The sequence below is a fragment of the Leiobunum rupestre genome, chromosome 9 (genome assembly GCF_980474605.1).
Source record: "Leiobunum rupestre chromosome 9, qqLeiRupe1.1.hap1, whole genome shotgun sequence".
Lineage (NCBI taxonomy): Eukaryota > Metazoa > Arthropoda > Arachnida > Opiliones > Sclerosomatidae > Leiobunum > Leiobunum rupestre.
In genome coordinates this window covers 26,480,148-26,504,469 of record NC_143392.1, presented here as the reverse complement: position 1 = coordinate 26,504,469, position 24,322 = coordinate 26,480,148, and the positions used below count along the sequence as shown (strand labels likewise).

The 24,322-nt window shown below is 32.0% G+C and overlaps 1 protein-coding gene across 3 annotated transcripts in view; it reads right to left on the bottom strand.

The window, feature by feature from the left end:
• LOC149927024 (uncharacterized) overlaps nt 1-24,322 on the bottom strand; it is a 74,481-nt gene that overhangs the window by 3,181 nt on the left and 46,978 nt on the right. Inside the window, exons 1-2 of one of the 3 annotated variants that reach the window (XM_090158417.1) lie at nt 14,362-14,663; nt 4,851-5,078 (exon numbers count right to left, since the gene is read on the bottom strand). In XM_090158417.1, the coding sequence (XP_090014543.1) occupies nt 4,851-5,078; nt 14,362-14,370 (237 nt within the window). In that variant the 5' untranslated portion in view covers nt 14,371-14,663. Of the gene's footprint in view, nt 1-4,850; nt 5,079-7,129; nt 7,300-14,361; nt 14,664-24,322 lie in introns of those variants that run through there. The other 2 variants (XM_090158419.1, XM_090158418.1) reach the window with 2 other exon arrangements.

Sequence of the window (24,322 nt, the reverse complement as noted above, 5' to 3'; positions counted from 1 at the left end):
AGTTCAATTACATACAAGCGTCCACTTTCTTCAAACAAATCTAGGTTAACTACGAACAGGAATCCATACCTCTACTTGGAATGCTTATCCTACCGTATCGCGTATGGTAAGATCACTGACGGCTTTGGCCCCGCCTACGAGATAAAAAATCCCCTTCCCAGGTTGTTGTTTGTTAAGTTAAAATAGTGACGTCAAAAAAACCGTAAGCCACATCGACACGAAAATCTGCAGCGATAAGCATTCCAAGTAGAGGTATGGATTCCGGCTACGAAATATCTAGTTTTGGCCAGGCTTAATAGGCGTTTGACCTACACTAGTATACAACGCCACACTTCCGTATGAAATGCAACTATAGTTACTAACCCTGAAACGCGGCTAAATCTACTCGAAAATGAAACAATTTTAAAAGAAATAATCACTTATTCCGTTCGGTTCCGCGGCAACCGCCTAAACGTCTCCATGGCGCGTAACTCAATGGGTCCAATCTTAGCGATTACGAGCCAGAAACGTATGGGAACAAAAAATTACTAATGACAGGGCAAAAAGCGTGGGGAAATAGAAAAATTTCCGCGTAGAAGTAAACCGAATGAGACAAAATTATTAAAAATGACGATTGTTCTCGTTGCAAAAAGCGATACAGTCGGTTAACCGGGTTGAGGCGACTTAGACACGCCGGAAGCGAACGTCAACTCGAGCGTGAAGAAATTAAAGCGAGCCAATGTAAGTGTTTTCTAGAAAGGATTGAAATTGTAAGGCTTCTCTCTCCGATTTCTACCTACCCGCCTTTAGCGCGCCAAGTGCGAAAAATAGCGCTTCCTTAAGTCGCTTTGGGTCAAAGGTAAACCCCCACTTTCACCGAACACGGTCGCCTATTACCATTATGCCCCCCCCCCCCCCGGCACAGTTCTTTCGTAGCGAGGTTGAGGCAGACACGAAATAAGAATAGGGGTGACCTTGTCATAACTGTTAAAGGCCGCTGTAAATTCTTCATAATTTCATACACTAATTTGATATAGGAAAAATAAGAAATTTATAGTCATTTTATAGGAAATAATAGGAACCTTCAGGTGAAATTAAAGGAAATTATAGGAAATTAAAGGAACGTTCAGGTGAAATTAAAGGGACGTTCAGGTGAAATTAAAGGAAGTTATACGAACGTTCAGGTGAAATTAAAGGAAACGTTCAGGTGAAATTATAGGAACGTTCAGGTGAAATTATAGGAACGTTCAGGTGAAATTATAGGAACGTTCAGGTGAAATTATAGGAACGTTCAGGTGAAATTATAGGAACGTTCAGGTGAAATTATAGGAACGTTCAGGTGAAATTATAGGAATAATTTTAATAAAGATAAAAATGCTTTTAAAGAAACTTTGGTTGTGTTGTAATATTACATTTAATATGAAAACCTCACAGACTTTGTGATTAGATAAATGAATTAAAGTAATATTACATTAGGTGGTTTATTTTCGCCTGTTCTCGGACTAAAAGTGTACTCTTTTTACCCCAAAACGTTTTATTCGCCTGTTCCGGGGATGAGAATTACTCCGCCCCACAAACTATTTGCTTGATCTGGGGGATGAGAATTAATACGTTCCATAAACTATTCACTTATTCCGGAGTATTAGGGCTACTCTTTTTAGTCCTTCTGGAAAGAAGGTGTGAAGAGATTAAATCGGATTTTGTGGTCTGCTAGCCAGAATTTATCTGCTAAAAAGGCAAGAACGTTTTTACTCCAACTAAAACTATTCGCCACCACAGAATCGGAGTAAAATGACGTCATAGCCTTACTCTTCTTACCCTACTCCGAAATCCCGGAACGGGCGAAAAGAAACCACCTATACTAAATTTAGGCTCGCGTGGCATGAAGGGCTCGCCACCACCCTCCTACGCATTGTAACCAAGCCACCTGAATTAATGGATTAAAAAGTCGCTTGAGGACTTAGGCCTAAGGTGCTGGTGCCTTGTTTATTATCCTAGTTGAATTACCCTATGTTATACCGACGGGGCTAGTTTCAAGTAAAACCGAGGGGCTAATCACTCTTAGAAAGTCTGTACACCGGATTACGCTAAGATTACCACTGCCAAAGGCAGGGACTTCAAAGATTACGCGTAATCCCATTAGTACAGTCAAAGGTACGGCTCTGTACACCGATTACGCGGAGTGATCAGCCTCTCGAGTAAAACAATATTGTACACCACCTATTATTGGATGGTTTAGCACACTATTATGACGAATCTAAATTGATAAAATTTCATATACTCTGGATTTATTATTTACGATCATAGAAAATGGAAAGTTAAAATTTCATTACGCCAAAAGTAAATAAGGAAACTCAAACGAAACTACGTCATAAAAGTAAATATGTAACTTAGCAAGCTCAATTTTTCCGCGAAAATGCGTACGCTTAAACCGCATTACAAATGGAAGTTTACAAAATATAATAGAGTAGTATCGCTGCTTTGTAGCTTTGGGCTATGGCCGCCATTTTGGGTGCAGTTTTTTATCTAAAGGAAAAAGCATGGGTGACGTCGATATACGTCACGCCGAAATTACTCTATACTCCATATTTAATTAATTGTAAATCAGACCAGGGTTGGCACTTTTTTGATCAATCGAATTTTTTGTTAAAATCTTTTTTTTTAATTTTATTTTATGGAATTTATTGATTTTTATGCAATTTATGGATCTTTCATTGTTTAATTAATGGATATTTCACTTTTATCAGTTAGCTAATCTTGAATTAAGTGAAATCTTAATTAAATTTAATTACTATTTAATATTTTAGTTTGATCAGATTTTCTATGTATTTTAATTTTTTAAGAACCTATATCTTACCAATTTTTATTCCTCCATTGAAATACATTGAGTGATTTAAATCAACATTTTTTTCAAAAAGTCACTTGATTTAAATCTGGATTTTAGTTACGATTTAGATCAATTTGATTACGATATAAATCAACTGGATTTAAATCAGCGAACCCTGAATCAGACATTTTGAGAAACCATTGAGAGATGGATACTTTTCTCGTACGAGATATTATTTACTTTTGGTTAAACTGATAACGAAAAACTAAAATTATTTTATAACTTTCATAAATGAAATAATGTGGAGATACGTAGTATTAGCCTTGCGTAAGAGGGCTTTTAAAATTAAGAGATCTCGAATTTCTGAGAGCGAAAGTCAAGCGAGTGGAGATACGCCAAAATAGAAATAACAATCGAGTGTGTCTACGCATTACACTAAATTTTGAAAATATTAATTTAACCTTCTTTTAAGTAAGATCATTACAGGATGACCACTGTAAATCCCTATATATAAATAAAATATTCAATTTCATAGATTTAATAGGGTTTTTTATTGGAAAATAAAAGGAAAATTAGAGAATTTCTGTATAAATTGCAGGTTTCAAATGTTTAGGAAGCTAATTCTGTATAATAGACATATAGTGGAAAAGATCTGGGATTGGAATCTTGATTACAGCGTTTGCTTCGCAACGGCAAGAATACGAGTAAAAGGGGAAAATACAGGAAAGTTGTTATTCGTTAAATGTAAGAAAAATAGTAAAATATAGGGAGGCGTGCTCACTGCTATTATTCCAGATAAAAAAAAACTTCGTTTTCCTCAAAAAGGGGTACTTAAGACTCGCTTGACCTTTAATCTCAAGTGGCATCGAAGTGTAATAAGTTAAGTAAGTAATCGGGCATACAAAACGTAGGTACACGAAAAATAGACCAATATTTTCCGGAAATCAGTAACCACGTGTACAATACGTAGGTACACGAAAAATTACCTTTTGGAAACCTTTTAAAATTCCCCGACCTTTTGGAAACCCTTTAAAATTCCCCGACCTTTTGGAAACCCTTTAAAATTCCCCGACCTTTTGGAAACCCTTTAAAATTCCCCGACCTTTTGGAAACCCTTTAAAATTCCCCGACCTTTTGGAAACCCTTTAAAATTCCCCGACCTTTTGGAAACCCTTTAAAATTCCCCGATCTTTTGGAAACCCTTTAAAATTCCCCGATCTTTTGGAAACCCTTTAAAATTCCCCGACCTTTTGGAAACCCTTTAAAATTCCCCGACCTTTTGGAAACCCTTTAAAATTCCCCGACCTTTTGGAAACCCTTTAAAATTCCCCGATCTTTTGGAAACCCTTTAAAATTCCCCGACCTTTTGGAAACCCTTTAAAATTCCCCGACCTTTTGGAAACCCTTTAAAATTCCCCGACCTTTTGGAAACCCTTTAAAATTCCCCGACCTTTTGGAAACCCTTTAAAATTCCCTGACCTTTTGGAAACCCTTTAAAATTCCCTGACCTTTTGGAAACCCTTTAAAATTCCCTGACCTTTTGGAAACCCTTTAAAATTCCCTGACTTTTCCCTGACCTTTTGGAAACCATCTAAAATTCCCCGACTTTTCCCTGACCTTTTGGAAACCTTTTAAAATTCGCTGACTTTTCCCTGACATTTTGGAAATCTTTTCAAATTTCCAGACTTTCCCAGGTCGTGTACGAACTCTGCATTACCGTGACAGGGTTGCCACAGTTTTTTCACATTAAAATTCCCTGACTTTTTCAGGTTTTCCCTGACCGTCTCCGGACATTTTCCCTGACTTATTTTGTGCGAAAATTTTGAATTTTTTACCTTAAATTTTAGTGAAGATTTTCTATTTGTACCTAAATTAAATTCCCTGACATTTCCCTGATTTTTAGACAACTTTTTAAAATTCCCTGACTTTTCCCTGATTTTTAGACCCATATTCAAATTCCCTGACTTTTCCAGGAATTCCAGGTTTTCCAGGTACCGTGGCAACCCTGCGTGAACCTCCACACGTGTTTATATAATTGACTTACTTTAATGGCTACAAGCGACTTGGCCTGTTCCCGAACGAGAAAGTAAATGGGTGCTGGTATGGGCATGGCTTTGGTCATTTGGCGACCAGGTCCACTCTCCGCCGAGGACATCTCTCCACCGTGGCTGGCGTTGTCTTTCCTGTGGCCGTTGTTGAGTGGCTGACCGACGCGCTCCGACGTCGTCTCCGGCGTGACATGATGTCTGATCCGTCGCTGCTGTTGTTGGCCCTGCACCGCAAAGATAATCCTCTTTTAAACGACACTCGTAACACCAATAACGCGCAGCCCGCACTCTCCCCACTAACGTCGACCGTACTGTCGTCTACTAATCAACGATGGAATGCTAGAAATTCGATACGACTTCGCGAAGAGGCCTGGCGTTAACGGCGAATCGCGCTCGAGGGTAATAGGTTGCGGGAAATATGGAGCGCCTGGGAAACGGCCGCTCGCGTTGAAGACATTTTCGTGACTGTCCACGACTCGATGCTCGCGCCCGAAACTCGTTGCTCCGAATAGTACAGAAATTTTCCCTCCAGTAGAGGGCGTGCTAAAGGGGCCACCGTCTAAGACGGATTTGCGACTAGCCAGCGTTGCCAGTTCCAAAAACTCAAATTATCGTACCTGAGCCAAAAAATTATCGATTTCAGACATAAAATATCGTACGCCTGAAAACTGAAGCTAAATTTTAATTTTGCGTGATATACCAGAAACATTACACTCTCTGGATTAAATAAATATATCGTAGGCGTAAGATGAATTATCGAAAAATACGTGCTATACAGGGTGTTTCAAAAGATTATGCAAAAATTTGAAGGAGTTGTAGGGGGTGAGTGGAGAAGTTTAAGGGGATTTCCCACGAGTTCTTCGGTTTCCCCTTCCATAAAAACTAGTTGGTGTAGGGAGCTGTTGGCTCGCGTGGCGTTAAGGACTTGCCACCACCCTCCTACGCATTGTAACCCGGCTACCTGATGTAATTAAAAGTCGCTTGATGACTTGGGCCTAAGGTAGTGCCTTGGGTATTAGCCTAGCTGATTATTATTATTATTATTATTATTATTATTATTATTATTATTATTAAGTATGCCTGTTTTTTTCCATTTTCCTATTATGAATTAAAAGAGCGCCAGAGAGCTTCAAAGTGTGGCCTACTAGCCCCTGGAAGTAGGTGGCAGCAAGCGCCAAACCAAGCAGCAAATCAATCGAAATTTTAATTATATGGTATTTTATGGAATCTAAATATTTTTATACAATTAATCACTATTCCTTTTAACTTTTATCAGTTATCTAACATTGAATTAAATGAAATTTTAATTAAAATTAATTACTATTTAATATTTTAGTTTGCTCAGATTTTTTTCTATTTTAATTTTTTAAGAACCAATTTATTTCCATTTTTATTTATCCATTGAAATACATTGTGTGATTTAAATCAATGATTTTTTTAAAATCTGGATTTGAATCAATGATTTTTTTAAAATCTGGATTTGAATCAATGATTTTTTTAAAATCTGGATTTGAATCAATGATTTTTTTAAAATCTGGATTTGAATCAATGATTTTTTTAAAATCTGGATTTGAATCAATGATTTTTTTTAAATCTGGATTTGAATCAATGATTTTTTTTAAATCTGGATTTGAATCAATGATTTTTTTTAAATCTTGATTTGAATCAATGATTTTTTTTAAATCTTGATTTGAATCAATGATTTTTTTTAAATCTTGATTTGAATCAATGATTTTTTTTAAATCTTGATTTGAATCAATGATTTTTTTTTAAATCTTGATTTGAATCAATGATTTTTTTTAAATCTTGATTTGAATCAATGATTTTTTTTAAATCTTGATTTGAATCAATGATTTTTTTTAAATCTTGATTTGAATCAATGATTTTTTTTAAATCTTGATTTGAATCAATGATTTTTTTTAAATCTTGATTTGAATCAAATTCTTTTTAACATCTTGATTTGAATCAATGATTTTTGAAATATCTTGATTTGAATCAATGATTTTTTGAAATATCTTGATTTGAATCAATGATTTTTTGAAATATCTTGATTTGAATCAATGATTTTTTGAAATATCTTGATTTGAATCAATGATTTTTTGAAATATCTTGATTTGAATCATAATTTAAATCACACAACCCTGAAATAACATTAGCGTTACAGGGAGATAAACACTTATAAGATTTATTAAATTACTTCTGCTAAGAGTAAAATTTAATTAAGCTACAACGAGTACTTGTTATGGCAGATGAGTCATAATTATACAGAACCTACCAGAGTTTAAAAGCAACGGCATCGCGTCGTCAAGGAAAGAGATTTATTTCAAAAGATAACCTTCCAGGATCATTTCCGACGGATGAACTATAAACCACTTAACATACGCGAATAAAACCTAAGCCTAGGTCATGGCACAGGCAAAAAATACAACCATTCTTCGCTTCGATTATTTAAACGGAATTAAACTATTAAATAAGAATAAAAACTTCTAGATTTTAATCAATAAATTAGGGCGAATTTCAAAACATCTGCCTCTTTTCACCGTGAAAGAAATTGAAGTGGCAAGGTGAAAATCTGTACTACGTGTAACTTGATTGTGATTGTACAGTGAGGCAGCTGAACAAGCGCTGGATTTGGGCCAACTATAATTTACTTCTATCGTCTACTATATCAGTCATTTATTACGTCGCAATCTTAGTTACAAAACCCGGTATCTAAAAAACCATGGATTTCGTAAAAACAAATTAAAATATTTGCTTGAAATATCATTTGTCCTGTTACGATAGCTAACGCTAGATTTTTCCAAAATAATGAATTTTGGAATTTAATTAATTAATATATCTTTGGTTTTTATTGTTATGTAACATACTTTTTGAAAAAAAAACTAAAAACAAACCTAAATTAGGAGAAATATAATTGTAATAAGCTTCCTAGTAATTTGAAATTTGACTAAGATCGAAGTGTAGTATCTTAATTAATTACCAAAAAAACTTTATAAAATTCTTCGTTGTTTAGCTAAGATCAAAGTGTACGTAATTTTTCACATCAACTGTCAGAGCCACGTCCACCATTAAAATGGGATCGCTATTAATTGTATTCTAGATTCAACGAAATTCTACTAAATAAATTAGTTTATAAATCCACGTTGAAAAACGGCAAAAAAAAGTACGCATAAGTTGATATACTTGGTTTTGGAGCTAAGATAGCACCTGTGTAATTTTAGGAGTCTAAATAACTTATCACTACCTCGCTGAAGAAATTACGAAATTTTCCACTCATCATAGTTCCAAAACCAAATAAGTCTAGTTAGGCGTTTATATCAACCTGATAACTATCAAAATTTCAAATATTTGATTTTAATACATGTAAATTAATTTATTACATTTTTTTGTTAATTCAATGTATGGCATAATATTTTAATACATTTAATTTAAATTTTGTTAGTTACTTGAATATATGGCATAATACGGCTTTAATACATTTAAATTAATTTATTTGAATTTTATTTTTTTAGTTAATTCAAAGTATTTCATAATACGGTTTTAATAATTTAAATTAATTTAATTTAATTTTGTTAGTTAAATGTATGGCATAATACGGTTTAAATACATTTACATTAATTTTATTTAAATTTAAATTTTGTTAGTTAATTCAATGTATGGCATAATACAGTTTTAATAAATTTAAATTAATTTTATTTTAATTCAAATTTTGTTAGTTAATTTTTAATTTAGTTTTTTACTCGAAGATCTATTTGATCCGAGTTTCGCGTTGCTCGAAGACCTATCGGTACGAGTTATTAGTAAGTTTTTAAATTTCTTCAAATTTGTTTAGGATTTAGCTATATTATCCCTTTTAATTATGGACTTATCTACTTTTTCACGTATTTTTTCATCCAATTCAATATATGGCATAACACGGTTGAAATACATTTAAATTAATTTTATTTAAATTTTATTTTTTTTAGTTAATTCAAAGTATGGCATAATACTGTTTTAATTCAATAAATTTCATAGTGTATTTAAGATAATGGAATCTGGTGATATATTTTTACTTTAGATAGTTACTTCAAAGGATTGACAACTATTCCTTTTGTTATTTTTGAATACTCATGAATATCGTACGTTCATTTTTCTGGTGGGGTGGGGGGTTTAGTGTGGGGATGAAATTTTTTACAAAAAAACTTAGTTTTTTTCTTTTTCGGCTATTAATATATTGGTCACGCTTTGTAAGCCAAGCGGCTTAGAATTGCGTGTAAAAATAGACCATAATTCCTACTTTTTCCCCAGAAAAGAAAAATATCGGAGTTATAGTAACGGCTCGCTTTTTTGGCAGAATCTCGCGGAAAACAATGAGCTGGAAGTATTGTATGACACTGCTAATAGACTTCGAAGCGAACAATAAAGTTTAGCTTTTTATTTATTACCAAGTTCTTATTTTTTAGGGAAAGGCTTTTTTTCATTTTTAAGAGCACGCGCTTTTTACTATCAGAAAATAATGATTAGGGACAGGGTTGCCAAAACTTTGTTTTAGAATGTTTTTGAAATAAAACCGTAAAAAGCTATTTTTAAACAAAAAAAACATTGGTTAAGCCTATATTGTTTTTAAACAAAACGTGGTTTAAAATAATGGTTTTTAAACAAAACGTGGTTTTAAATAATGGTTTTTAAACAAAACGTGGTTTTAAATAATGGTTTTTAACTCATTGGTTATATAGTTTTTAAACAAATCATTGGTTATATAGTTTTTAAACAAATCATTGGTTATATAGTTTTTAAACAAATCATTGGTTATATAGTTTTTAAACAAATCATTGGTTATATAGTTTTTAAACAAATCATTGGTTATATAGTTTTTAAACAAATCATTGGTTATATAGTTTTTAAACAAATCATTGGTTATATAGTTTTTAAACAAATCATTGGTTATATAGTTTTTAAACAAATCATTGGTTATATAGTTTTTAAACAAATCATTGGCTATATAGTTTTTAAACAAATCATTGGTTATATAGTTTTTAAACAAATCATTGGTTATATAGTTTTTAAACAAATCATTGGTTATATAGTTTTTAAACAAATCATATGTTATATAGTTTTTAAATAAATCATTGGTTATATAGTTTTTAAACAAATCATTGGTTATATAGTTTTTAAACAAATCATTGGTTATATAGTTTTTAAACAAATCATTGGTTATATAGTTTTTAACCAAAAAATTAGATTAAAAAATATTATCTTTAAGCAAAAAAATTAAATAAAAAATATTTTTCGTTAAGCAAAAAGTAACCATATTCAAACACAATAAAAGGTAGTTTAAAACATTTTAACTTTTCTTAAATTGTTTTGTGATATTTATAAATATATAATAAATAAATCATAAATATTAATAATGTAATTTTATTGTGTATAATACTACTATACTTTGAAATTTAAACTTTAATATTTAATCAGCTTTATAAAATTTCGTATTAGACAAAATAATAAAAATAATTTATTTTATATTGCAGTTATTAAAATTACTGAATGAATCATATTTAATTTCTTAAGAATTATTGAACCTTATTTACTTATTATATTTTTATTTTTATAATTTATCCTTTCAATATCTGTCACGAAAAAACTCCTACAGTAAAATGCATTTACGGGCATACAAAACTAATTAAATTTTTAATAATTAATAATTAATGTATTTAACGCGATGCAGAAATTGTAATGATAGAATAAAATGGTGTTCAAATTGCGTAACCGCGCCTGCATTTCGAGCTGTTATTAACTTCAAGCTTAATCTTCTTTCTAATCATACGAAATTATCTAACGAGATAACAAGTATTCGAATTAAGTGATAAAGAACTCTAAAACAGCCCTATAATCGCTGGTTGAAATGATGGGAGGGACCGAAACAATTTCATTTTAGGCACTATTGCCCTTAAATTACTCATACATACTTCGAAATCACTTATAAAAAAAACGCCGTTCGTTTGCATAATTTAATGATAGGTGGTGCGCGATGTAGACTCAAATATTTTAATTTTAAACAGTTTTGGAATTAAGCAATAATTTATTTCGCAATTTGTAGTTTCGAAATTTATATTAAAGAGAAAATGATATTTGTTAAAAGAAATAGTATAATTATTTCGTCTTTTGAAAAGAATATCTTAAGTTACCTTGACCTAACTTGCTCGCCTATAAACCGACTAATGATATGACATTGTAAGAAACTGGATTTGTTAAAGGAACTAGAAAACGGCATCGATCGAGAAAATATCAATATATTTATACAGGGGGATTCAGATTTACTCGAAGTGAAGCAATGCACGATAAAAAAACTTAAGAAAATTTAAAAAAAATACTTTTTCAAAATCTGCAATTTAACATAACAGGGTGAAGCTTGAACGGCGTTTTTGGGAATTAATTAATATTCCCTATCTAAGAATAACAGGAAAATAACTAAGTACTCTAAAACCTTACCATCGTCATGAGTTTTACCAAACTCAAAAATAATCAATGTAATTTAACAGGGTTGCCACAGTTTTTCCACAATCAAATTCCCTGACTTTTCCAGACTTTCCCTGACTTATTTTGTGCCAAGTTTTGTATTTTTTAACCTTTATTTTAGTTAAATTTTCCTATTTGCAACAGAAATTAAATTCCCTGACATTTCCCTGATTTTTAGACTATTTTTTAAAATTCCCTGACTTTCCCCTGAATTTTTGACTATTTTTTAAAATTCCCTGACTTTCCCCTGATTTTTAGACTATTTTTTAAAATTCCCTGACTTTCCCCTGATTTTTATACCCATATTCCAATTCCCTGACTTTTCCAGGAATTCCAGGTACCGTTTATTAAATTATAAATAAACTAGTGACATCCCAAGCCGGAAATTTCAATGCCACTATAAAATCAAAAAATATCCATCATAGCTTTTATTACAACGTTGCCAATTATAATTCCATTACCAGTTCTACTGCATACAAATATTATCGTAAGTTTGTTTATAAAAAAAAACCCCGCTTAACTACAAATTCGCTGATACCAGTAACAACCTAAGCCGGAAATTATATATCTGTGTCGTCAGTTCTACTTCACCATCAAAATAAGCATAGTATATTGAAAATAACTAGCGCATGAAAAGGTTACCGATGATATTTCCATCTTCAGTTCTACTGCACACCATTATTATCATAACCCTATTTTTCCTTAAAATTTACCAATTCTAGTAGAAAAGTAAATAATAAATATTTATAGTTAGTCCTACTTCACTCCCCAAAATCACCATTGTTTTAACTAACGCGCAAGATTAATAAAAGCTTATCGATTATATTTATATCATCAGTTCTATTGCATACCTAAATCAATAAACGTTTATTTAAGTAAACCATTCTAGTAAAAATAGCGAGCCTGAACTAAGAATATATCTTTAAAGTAAACAATAAATATAACAAACCAACGACAGGGGTGTTAGGTGAGTAGCAATTTACCAATACCAATACCTAAGTAAACCAGAACTTTTATATATTTATCGTTAGTCCTACTTCACTCTCCAAAATGCCTACAAGACTATCGATTATATTTATATCATCGGTTCTACCGCATACCTAAATAAAAAATCGACAATTTTTATTTAAATAATTTGTGAAAACCGCAAACCTTAACTAAGCATATTTCTGAAAACTAAGCAAAAATAATAGAAAAGCAACAAAAAAGGGCGTTTTTTGTACAAAAAAACGGACATGACCCACTTGTTTGCCTGCAAGACCTCATCCTTAGCGAATTTTTAATTCCTTTGGAAAAAAAGGGGTTTAAAAATATTATTAATTCGATATAAAAACAGCGATAAATTTCCAATGAAAAGACCCCGACGTCAAGGACAAACACGGCAGAGAAAAAATAATACAAACAAATTTAAATAGACTAATTACGCGCCACGGAACTAAGGTAATAATTATAATTGTCCATGAAACAAATTATATTCGTAGGTGCAACACGAGTGGGTATCTTCCTCCACATTCAAAAAGCAATTTTAAACGCGAAAAAAACCTCAAATTTACTATTGTTTCGAAAAGGATGTAATTTTTACGTTGTTTCCTGTAGTTATTTAAATGCCCGGTGGAAAAAGTACTCCCAAAAAATGTGTAATTATAGTCGGGGAAATTTATTTTAGGAAACGGGAATATTACGATGATGGTCGTTTTCCCCTCAGATTGTATTCGTTGAAATGTAATAAAGGTTATCTAGATTGAATTACATTTTTCAGCGGTTATTACGGGACCACACAAATTTTACATCTCTAAATTACATTCTTACATCCTGTACCCGATACATACTTACAAGCAAATAAATTTGTGTCGCTTGCAAAATGTAAAAACAGTAAAAATTGTGCTAAAATTAAAACTACTTCTAATGATAGTTTCCTAATTTATGAGAATGTTGATGATCAAATATACGAACTAAGGAAATTGTATAAAATTTATAAATGTTCCTTATTTATATATAAATATTGAAATAATGCTAGCATTTTAATACATTATATATATAAATATAATCTATATAAATATAATATATATAAATAAATAAAATATTGTGCTTTAAGATAATTTATAATAGAGATATATTTAAAAATTGGTTTCTTAAAAGGGCAAAGTTCACTGGCCACAAGGATCAGTTAATAAATTGGACAATTAAATGGAATTTATAATTTTTATATACCCTACTATTCTATTTTAATTTTAATTATTAAACCATAGTATCAAATTGAAATTTAAAAACATAACTTGTTGACTATTTTATCAATAACATCGTCCAATCACGTTTTCGTATACCCTACTTTACCACGAGAATGTATGTCAACAACCGCTGATAATTTATTTATATAAGTATTTTATTATCATGCTACAAAAACGATAAATAAATCCAAATAGACGAATAGCAATTTGAACTTCGAGATCAGGGTTGTTGATTTTGTTTTGGAAAAATAATCGAAAACTATTGATTTGCTTTTAATCGGATTTTTGTTGATCAAGTTTAGAGGTTTTAAGCTTGTTTTTCTTGCAACATTCTTTAACAATTTGAGATAAGCAGAATGTAAATAGTATATACTAATCATCATAATATTTATTTATTAATTAAAAATGAGATTGTTCTGAATTGACATTAGTACACTTTCAGAAATACATTAAATGATTATAACTACATTTTAACCCTCGGTTCTAATTATGGATTTTAATTAAACGTTTATTACGTAAATAAAGTAGTGTTTATTTTATCTTTTATAACTTACATAACAGTATAGGTAAAATAAATCAATGCTTAAAAAACACTTAATTTAAATCCATATTTAATCGAAAGATTCCGGAAGCTACAAGTTTTCTATTCCCATTCTATATTTTCTTTCATAAACCACCGAAACTCATGATCGTTTCAGCCATGGCGTCATGGCCAGATATATTACATGCACTCATAAAACATGACTAAGGAAATATTTAAGCATAAATGATAAATTCGTGTTACCTGCTTCATCCAAAAGTGAGATTTCACTTTCTAGGACGTCAAATCGTGACACGTTTTAGGACGAACCATGGCCAAGCACGGTATCACTCGCGCCAAAACTAAATTGAAATCACATCTTTCTATAAACATCACACGCGAGTCGCCCGAGGGAGCGAAATAAATTCACGGAAATATCCCGGAGATGTTCTATAAACGGTTGATATTAAAAACACCGCAAAACCTATTTATTTTTTGCTTTTATTATTTGAAGTCACGAGCACGGTAGCACGTCCTACTTCGGCGTCGGCTGCTTTGGCCACTGAATCCTGGGACTACAGTACAGCCGAAAGCGGTGACTCTAGCTCTCTGCAAAAATATATCCCGTTCCTTCTAACAACGAAACGAGTTGGAGGGGGGGCTAAAAGAACGATGACGTATTTAGTAGAGAAATTCAAGGTTCTAAACGACGACCTCAAGGTTGTGTCGGGGAAAACGATTTGGCGGGTTCTACGTGTGTGATCGAAAACTATGGCGCAAACTCGAATATCGATTAAAATACGCTATTCGTTTAAGGCTTATTTGGACCACCTTTGTGTGTCTGGCATTTATTTAAAAAGAATTATTTCGTGACCAAATGTGGGCGCTGCCATGTTGAACCGGAAACGCTACTATCGTCGTAGGAGATAAGTTACAGCCAGAAAAATATCGTTATCTTATTTCATTTCGTATTTCCTCCGCGAGAAGAACATTTTTTACGTAATGACAGTAGATTTCAAAATAAAGGAATATTATAAATATAATTTTTACGCAATCAATGCAAAAATACGTTAAAAAAATCACCAAATATTAATCAAATCAATCGTGTTATTATTTGAATAAGATTTAATTTTATCGAATATCTTGCTTTTCAAACGATTAATGGCTCTTTTCCATTTTCTAATTGCTTCTATTGGTTATTATATAAAATCTTAATTATTTTTAATTACTATTTCATATTTTAGTTTGCTTTGTGATCAGGGTTGGACATAGGGATATTTTTTTATGGTCAGCTTAACTAGTGAGCCTCCTATCTTAATTTATTTTGGTAGTCACTGTTTAGAGGGCGTAAAAATGGGGGTATAAAAACAAAAAGGACAGCCAACATTTTGCTTTACCCGTCAGAATTAAAATAGGAGTTTATCCCTGGAGTTGCATGATGGGATTTTTTTAAATAAAAATTGTTAATTTATGATACGCCATATTCACCATTATTTATGAATATTTAGGTAAAGTTTTCCAGATTTAGATTAATTTTAGTAGTCAGAGCATTTATTTTAGTAGTCAGAGCATTTATTTTAGTAGTCAGAGCATTTATTTTAGTAGTCAGAGCATTTATTTCAGTAGTCATATACCTTATGTCCAACCCTGTTTGTGATGCAACTGTTTTGGAACCAACTTGTGACATAAAAATAAAATTAAATAAAATCAAGAATTTTCCAAAATCCCCATAATAATGATGTCGGACATAGTCAGCCGAAATGGCGCCTACGTTTTGGCGCGAAACTAAATCTACATAGATAGTTTTGAGGTGAAATCATACCTGAAGTCTGTAGTCTCCACCTGCCTTTGAGTCACCTTTGTTTATCGTGCAAGCTTTCTATTATAGGCGAAAGGTTAAATAAAGCTATGACGTCACGACGACGTAATTTTATGATAAAGCGGTTCTCCTCATTATTTTCTAATCTTACGCACTTCAATCATTATCGTCTTCAGGATAATTTTAAGAGGTTTCTACATTTTGGAATTTTACAGAATAAACTTTATCAGGAAAAGCAAATACCAATTGAACGTTTTCTCTTTCGAACGTTTTTATCAAATAACAGACTAATTTAATTAGAATTTTCGTTAATCGAATTGATTTTATTAAAAATTTAGATACTTTGCTTGTATTGATAAATCTTATTTAAAACCAAGCGTTTACTTTTTTAAACATTTTAAGCCTTGCCACGTGTATCGATAATAAAACAATATATTAGACTTAGGCCTAGGGTGGTGCCTTGGGTATTAGCCTAGCTGATTATTATTATTATAATCATGGAATGAGAACTTTTTTTAATTTTTTTCCGGAAAAATACGGAACATCTTCCGGAAAAAAGGCCTCGGTCATTTTCCGGAAAATTTTCCGACTTACAACACTAGAAAATTGATTTGATTCCCTTTAATAAACGGCGGGCGTATGAAAGAGTTCTTCGTCTCATTATTAAATACGTTTTCATGCCAAAAAATATATAAAAAGTGACAATGAAATAGGGGGGTTAGACAAAGAGGGGGAAGAAAGAGACGGAGGCACGAGGAATATTCCGGATCTAATTAGTATTATTTGACAATTATCTCATTAGGATAACAAGCGTTTAAACATTTAACCACAATCAAATTCAGGAAGACGAGATAGAAAGATGTGATATGAAAATGATGTAACCAGTTTATTCCGTCCGGGTAAAACACGTTCGTCCTTAGGACTGAGCTATGCGGTTATCGTCACCGCTGACAAGTCGACTTTCGTCAACAATCGCTATTTCTTTGAATGGCCCAATTAAAGTGATACATTTATTACAAATAAGTTGTGACTATTAATTATTGTTAATTTTAAATGCCAATCTTTAGATCCAAGGTAATTTTACAATTTATTTAAAAATATATATAAAAGGACTGCTACTTCGTGGATTTTAAAAGCATTTTAATATCAAAATTAAAAAAATTTAATTTTCATTTTGATATTAAAATGCTTTTAAAATTTTTTATTGCTAATTTGTTTGATATATTTCAATTTCTATTTATTTAAAGGCCTAGGTTTTTTTTCTGCCTGTCTCCCTTTAAATTAACTTAGTGGAGCACAAATACCCTGGTGGTAGGCCAACCGCTGAACATGTTGGCCTAATTCCAAGGGGGACAGGCAGAAGAGAACCTAGGCCTTTAATATAATTAATATAGGCTAAATATACGAAGACGTTGCAATGCTGATGAAAATAAGACCCTACCAAAATAGCTTGTGCCGCGTCGTGTCGTATTCACACCTTAACTAAAGTCCTGATACTAAATATAATAATATTATCTATATTTTTATTCTTAAATAAATAAATACATATATAAAATTTACTGAAATAAAATATGCTTTAAAGAAAAATCAGTTCTGATTAAATAGAAATACACAATTGAATATTCTTAAAGGTAATATAACTTCAGGTATTTGGTTTGGAACACCCAACGTTTGCATCTCTTGCCTTTGGCTTTAGAAATGTTTGGCGCCACTGTACAGGGTAATTTGAAAAATTGAACGGGTCTTACACAAAGAACGCTTTGCAGGTTATATTCCCTTAAAGAAACTTTAAATAGCGTTTAAAAAGGCATATTTTTGCTGATTTAAAACTAAAAATTATAAATATCTCATTTTAGAGCCATATTAAAATTCATTGCAATTTTGTTTAGGTTTTAAAAGTAGATAAAGATAGTTCAGCACTGATAAAACGAAGTTCAATTTTGGGATTAACCGACTTGTTTTATCTTCTAGCTCGTAAAAAAACCAGTGGTTCAACTCTTTGATATAACTGGTATTTTTTATTGTGACAAATTGGCGGTGACCTATTCTCACTGTTTACCTAAGCGGTCTATCTCTCTCTCTATAAGGAGGTATATATGTCATTAAAAATGATAGAAGTTCATTAACGAATTTTTGTTTTTTTATAGATAATGAGAGATAGCAGAATGACCTCTTCGGGGTCGAGATAAGCGGGGTCAATCGAGGAGGAGTCCCCCAAAAGAAACCAAGTCACTAACCCTACCGTATAAGCCGTCATGAAATCGAGATATTAAAATAGTGTTATTATTTTTAGAATTGATAGTTTTCCTTAGCTAATGCGGTAAACAACAAACAGGTTTAATATTGTAATTAAAAAGAAAGTAATAAACGTATTTACTAAGTAGTACTTACGATAATAAGTGTTATTTATAGGGTTTGTTTAAAAGTTTTGTTAACTACGTGGGTTGTTTAAAATTGCAATTTCGATTACCGTTTAAGATGAAATTACTTTAACAACGCATAAATGACTTTATTACATAGTCATTAAAAATATTTTATTAAAAGAACGTGCTTCATTAAAATAAAATATATTTCTAAAATAACATTTAGTGGTCTTCCTTTTCTTGGAAGATCTTAAGCCTTTGATTCTTATTAAAAGAGTTGATGATTTTTTACATAAGCAAAAATCAATTTATTTGATTTAAATTGGATTTTAATATTATCTTTTAATTTTATGGATTTTAAGGTTATATTCCCGTTGTTAATAATTTGAGAGCAGCGGTAATTTAAATTTACCCTAATCTGCGATAAATTAAAAATTAAATTTAACAATAATAATAATAATAAACAAGATATTACTGTGCTTATTTTATTAGGTTTTACTCCGAATGGACTAGATAACCTACGTCCATACATTTTTATAAATACATTTAAATACGATAGGCGATTTAAATCAAATTTGATTTATTAATAGAACCTTTAATATAATTTTTAGTGGTCATAATTCAATCGCGATTCAGAAGACCAATAAATTTAAAGATTTGGCATTTCCAGCGAAATTTCCTGCAGCATATAGCGATTAAGCCCGTACAATGAACCGTGTAGTAAGAACAGTCTACGGGCAATAACTCTAGGTCTACCACTCTAAACGTTCTTCCTACGCGTTGTCTAGCGCGAGCTTAACCCCGTCTATTGTCCTTCTTAGGTCAAAATCCCCGCATGTCAAATACCTCTTTAAAACAAAGAACTAGAGAACGTGAAATATTTCCGATCGAAAGAAGGTAAAAGGCAAAATACTTTTAAACGCGAAAGGGTTCAAAATACCTTCCGGATAAATTCCAAACCAGGTATTTAAATCTAAATTCTTTGAAAGTTTAATTAAATATCCAAGTCAACTCACCGTCGATTGATAACAATGAGAGACCGTCATTGTCTCCGGCGAGGCCGATAACACCGAATAATCCATTAAGAAATTAGAATGTCGGAAAGTCGAAACCTCCGAGATAGCAGCGGCGGTCATTAATTAGCCAATTGCGTCCATTAGCCATCATCGAAGGAAGGTCGAAACGTTTAAAATGGAGCGGATCCCGAGGTAGCATCTTCGAAGGAATGACTCGAAACTTAGAAGGAGCGAACGGATTCGAGGCACCGGAAGTGTCGGGCATTAGCATAAAACGGCCGTGTACGCGTCAATTGGAATAGAGGCGACCATGCGTGTCCAGTTTATGGCATCAATTTAATGGGATAATTGTCCGATACTCGAATCTCCCCGGACGGGTCTTTGGACGACCTTCCGCCTCACAGCCGTGACTCCAAATAAAAGTGGAATATTCAATGCCATCCTACACCCGTTGAATATTCATCGTTATTTTAACGGATAGAGGGATGTGACAAGAAAGTATTGAGAGTTAACTGACTCTGGTACGTCGAAAGCTTTCTGGTAAAATAGTCACGGTTGATGATAATGGGTCCGGGCCCCCGTGAAACAATAAGAGCCAGCCTCGGGCCCCGGGAATAGCCCCGTAAAACAATAAGAGCGGGTCCGGGCCCCCGTGAAACAATAAGAGCCGGCCCCGGACCCGGGAATAGCCTCGTGAAACCATAAGAGCGGGTCCGGGCCCTCGTGAAACCATAAGAGCGGGTTCGGGACCCCGTAAAACAATAAGAGCGTGTCCGGGCCCCCGTAAAACAATAAGAGCGCGAAAATTAATTATACAATAAGAGAAAACGTTTGTCAAGATTGTTTAAAGGGGGGATAACATTAAAAAAAAAGTTGATAGCAGATAGAAATAGTCGAAAACTATCGGCGAACAGTGTTAGAAATAAGCATCTTTAAAAACTAGGACGTTTTAGAGACTTCTAAGGGTAAAATATATAACAATTTTAATTTCTTCAGACTTTTGAGTTAAAATATAGGGTATTATAGGACATTTAATGAAATTATAGGATAAAAAAGGACGTTAAATTATAGGAAATATAGGAACTGCGGTCATCCTGTATATTGAAACCATAATGTCCCAAGTAACAAGATATTAATTGGTGGTTTCTTTTCGCCTGTTCTCGGACTAGAAGTGTACTATTTTTACTCTAAAACGTTTTATTCGCCTGTTCCGGGGATGAGAATTACTCCGGCCCATAAACTATTCGCTTGTTCCGGAGAATTAGGGCTACTCTTTTTACTCCTTCTCAAAACGAGGTGTGAAGTTTGTAAACAGGGTTGCCACAAAATTTTCAGATTCAAATTCCCTGACTATTCCCTGTTTTCCCTGACCATTTTAAGAGATTTTCCCTGACTTTTTTACATTTTACTTTTATCAGAAGTTAATAAATTTAGATGGACTTATTTTTCAGTAAAAAGGTTATTGCAATGTTGAAAAAATTCGCCAAACATTCAAGGAAATAAATGATAATCGTGGAATTTGTCATACATCTAGAGTTAAATTACCTTCAAAAAGGGCCCAGGTAAAATTGAATTCCCTGACTTTTCCCTGAATTTTTACCAATTCTTAAAATTCCCTGACATTTCCCTGACTTTTTAGGGCATTTTGAAATTCCCTGACTTCCCTGACGTAAAGGAGTAAATCGGATTTTGTCGTTTGCTAACCAGAATTTATCTGTTAAAAAGGCCACAAGTAGCCATTTTCTCCGACTCAAACTATTCGCCACCACAGAATCAGAGTAAAATGACGTCATACCCTTACTAGGGTTGGCTATTTTTATTTTTTTTTTAAATCAAATAAATTTTTTTTTAAATTTAAATCGGATTTTTGTGGATTTTTTTTGTTTTTAATTAAAATTTCAAAGTTTTATATAATTTAGTATCATAATTTTACCTAAAACAATTTTAATTTTTTAAAGACTTAATCTATACATATGTATAATGAATTTATTAAATTTAAGCTAATAATCATATAGAAGTTTTTATTTTTTAAAACCTATTTTGGTACTTTACAAAAAAAATATTCGAAAAATCCCCACCCACAGGTAGAATCTAATGCAACATTAGGGGCGAAGTACAAGAAAGTTTATATTTAAACCTAAATTATAGCAATTGGCGGGGTTTTTTCTTTTTCAAAAATACTACATAAAAATTGATTTAAATCAATAAAAATCAATGAAAAATAAATCGTGATTTAAATCAAGTTCATTTAAATCAGCCAACCCCGAGCCTTACTCTTCTTACCCTACTCCGAAATCCTAGACCAAGCGAAAGGTATCCATCTAATATCGAGGGGCAGGTCACTTCCATTTTGGGAGCGTCTTAATCATAGTAATCGTGATTAAATCAGGGTAATCAAGATTAGAAAATCTAATCACGATTTAAACGAGATTTAATCATTCTAATCTGATCTAATCTTTTTAATCAGGATTTAATCTTTTAAAGGAGATTTAATCATTCTAATCATGATCTAATCTTTTTAATTAGATTTAATCAATATAATCGGTCAAATCGAGAATTTATCATTAAAATCAAAACTAATTTTAAATCAGGATTTCATCATTTTAAACAGATTTAATCATTTTAATCAGATTTAATCATGATTAAATCAGATTTAAACATTCTAATCATGATTAAACGCGATTTAATCAACTTAATCGTGATTAAATTGAATTTAATCAAAATAATCACGATTAAATCGGATTTAATCTTTTGAGGGGTGCGTCGTTAATCAAGGAAGTGACCTGCCCCTCGCCTAATTGTAGGATTAGCAAAGCGTGGATGTCAAAATTCCAGCCAGGAAATTCGAGCGCCGATCAAAAAGGAGGCGGGTTTGAAACACCTTTTTTGCGCGTGTAAATTTCCTCTCCTGTTTAGGCAGTAAAAACACGACCAAAACCGTAAATAACGAATCGTCTTCCTACAGTCGCTTATTTCCGCCCAAGTCAAAAGCCAGAAAAACGTCGTAAAAACGCAGAAATGCTTTCACGGATTCACGTTTAAATTATATACCTTATGGTGATGGTAAAAATAAACAGATGCGAGCCAGATTTGCAAAGAGCGTTGGCATCCTGTGGAAGCGTGGATTGTCGCAAACGTAAAAGAGCAGATGTTATTCACACGCGGATAGCCACATGTACCATCACGAACCGTTACTAACATTTAGAATCAACCGCGTGTTTTCGTGACGACAAAAGGCTTAAAAAAAAGAAGTAATTAAATCTAATACGTTATTTTAAACGGTTTGCTCTACCCATTTCGAAGTGCAATTCCTAGAAAACTGAAATTTATTTTTAGCAATCTCGAAAAAAACTTCAAAATTCTGTATCTACGCAATTTATACAGAGTTCCCATTCAACCGAATACTACCATTTCGGCAGATTACAAATAAATTTACGAGGATCTTAATAATTATATATCATTTTATTCAACCTAACCTAACCCACCCAAATTTATGCCCTAAACCAAACCCATACCCTAACCCTAAATCAGATTGATATATTACTTTTAAAATATCGGATTTTAATTTATTCGGTTGAATGGGACCCCGCCAGCTTGGTGCTATTTTCATATATACATGTGTAATTGTGTATATTGATTTTGTCTAATGGGAATTCGTTTATATGGGACACAATTTTTTTTATTCTGATATAGGTATTAAAATATCACTATTGAAATCGTATTCAATATCTTAAATGTGCTTTTAAAATTCTTGAAATTAAACTCAGATTTGAAAACGATTGTGGCATTGAATCTTTCGTACACAAAATGAGTTTTTAAAACGTAAATTTCAATTTCTGAAGTTAAGAGCATCGACAAGATTTCTTTGCAATCTCGCAAACTTGACGGTTTTAACAAGCGAAACTAAAATTATTTTACAAAATTTCTAAGATTGCTTTCGTTATTGCTTATAACAAGCATTCAAGACATGCAAAATAACGATTTAATTAAAGTAATAAAAATCGCCGCTTATAAACGTTTTTGGATACAAATAAAACCATAAATTAATTTTTATTTTTGCATTTAATCGCTTATTAAAATTAGTTTAGTTTTACTTTTATTAAATACTTATTTTACATTTCAGAGATTTAGATGAAAAAAAAAACCATTACCAGCATGGCAGCCATAACTGAATGATAATATTTTATTGGGTTGGCTGATTTAAATCATGATTAAAATCAAGATTTAAATCATACAATTTATTTTAATGTAGGAATAAAAAATTACAAAAATAATTTCTTTAAAAACATAAAATACATACAAAATCTGAGCAAACTAAAATATTATATAGTAATTAGATTGAATAAAGATTTCATTTAATTCAAAATTAGCTAACTCATAAAAGTAAAATATCTGTTAATTATACAGTAAAAGATCCATTAATTGTACATACAAAAATCAAAAAATCCGATTTATGTTTAAAAAAAGTACCAACCATGTGTAAGAATGATTCCATTTAAAAACTAGAAAAAATCGATTTATATGATTTAAATCGGATTTTTATTAAGTATTTTTTGGAATTTTTAAGGGTTTTATGAATATTTATCTCGACAAATTGATTAATAATTTTGAGTTCAGCGGTAAGGTAAACTAAAATTTAAATTAATCTTTATTAAATTTAATTGAGTTGCCTCTGATTGACATTGTTAAAGAACCTACGTTCTTGAAATATAACAAGTTATTTAAATCTATGATTTTTAAAAATTAATTGATTTAAATCAGACAACCCTGTCAGCGAACGCAACCAAGAGCTTCTAAGGCGATCAATTTAAACTGAAAAATAGTCTAAGCTGTGAATAAGTAGAGTGAAATTTACAACGAAATAATCGTCGAACGAGAGGAATTAGGCAAAAGGGTGGGGATGGGTCAGTTAATTCGGGTAACGCCCATGCTCTTGTGTCCGTCATAGCCGAAGGGTGGAGCTAATTTAAAAACGCCACGGAACAAAAAAGGTCCCGTTCTGATTACGAATTCCGTGCCGACCCTTA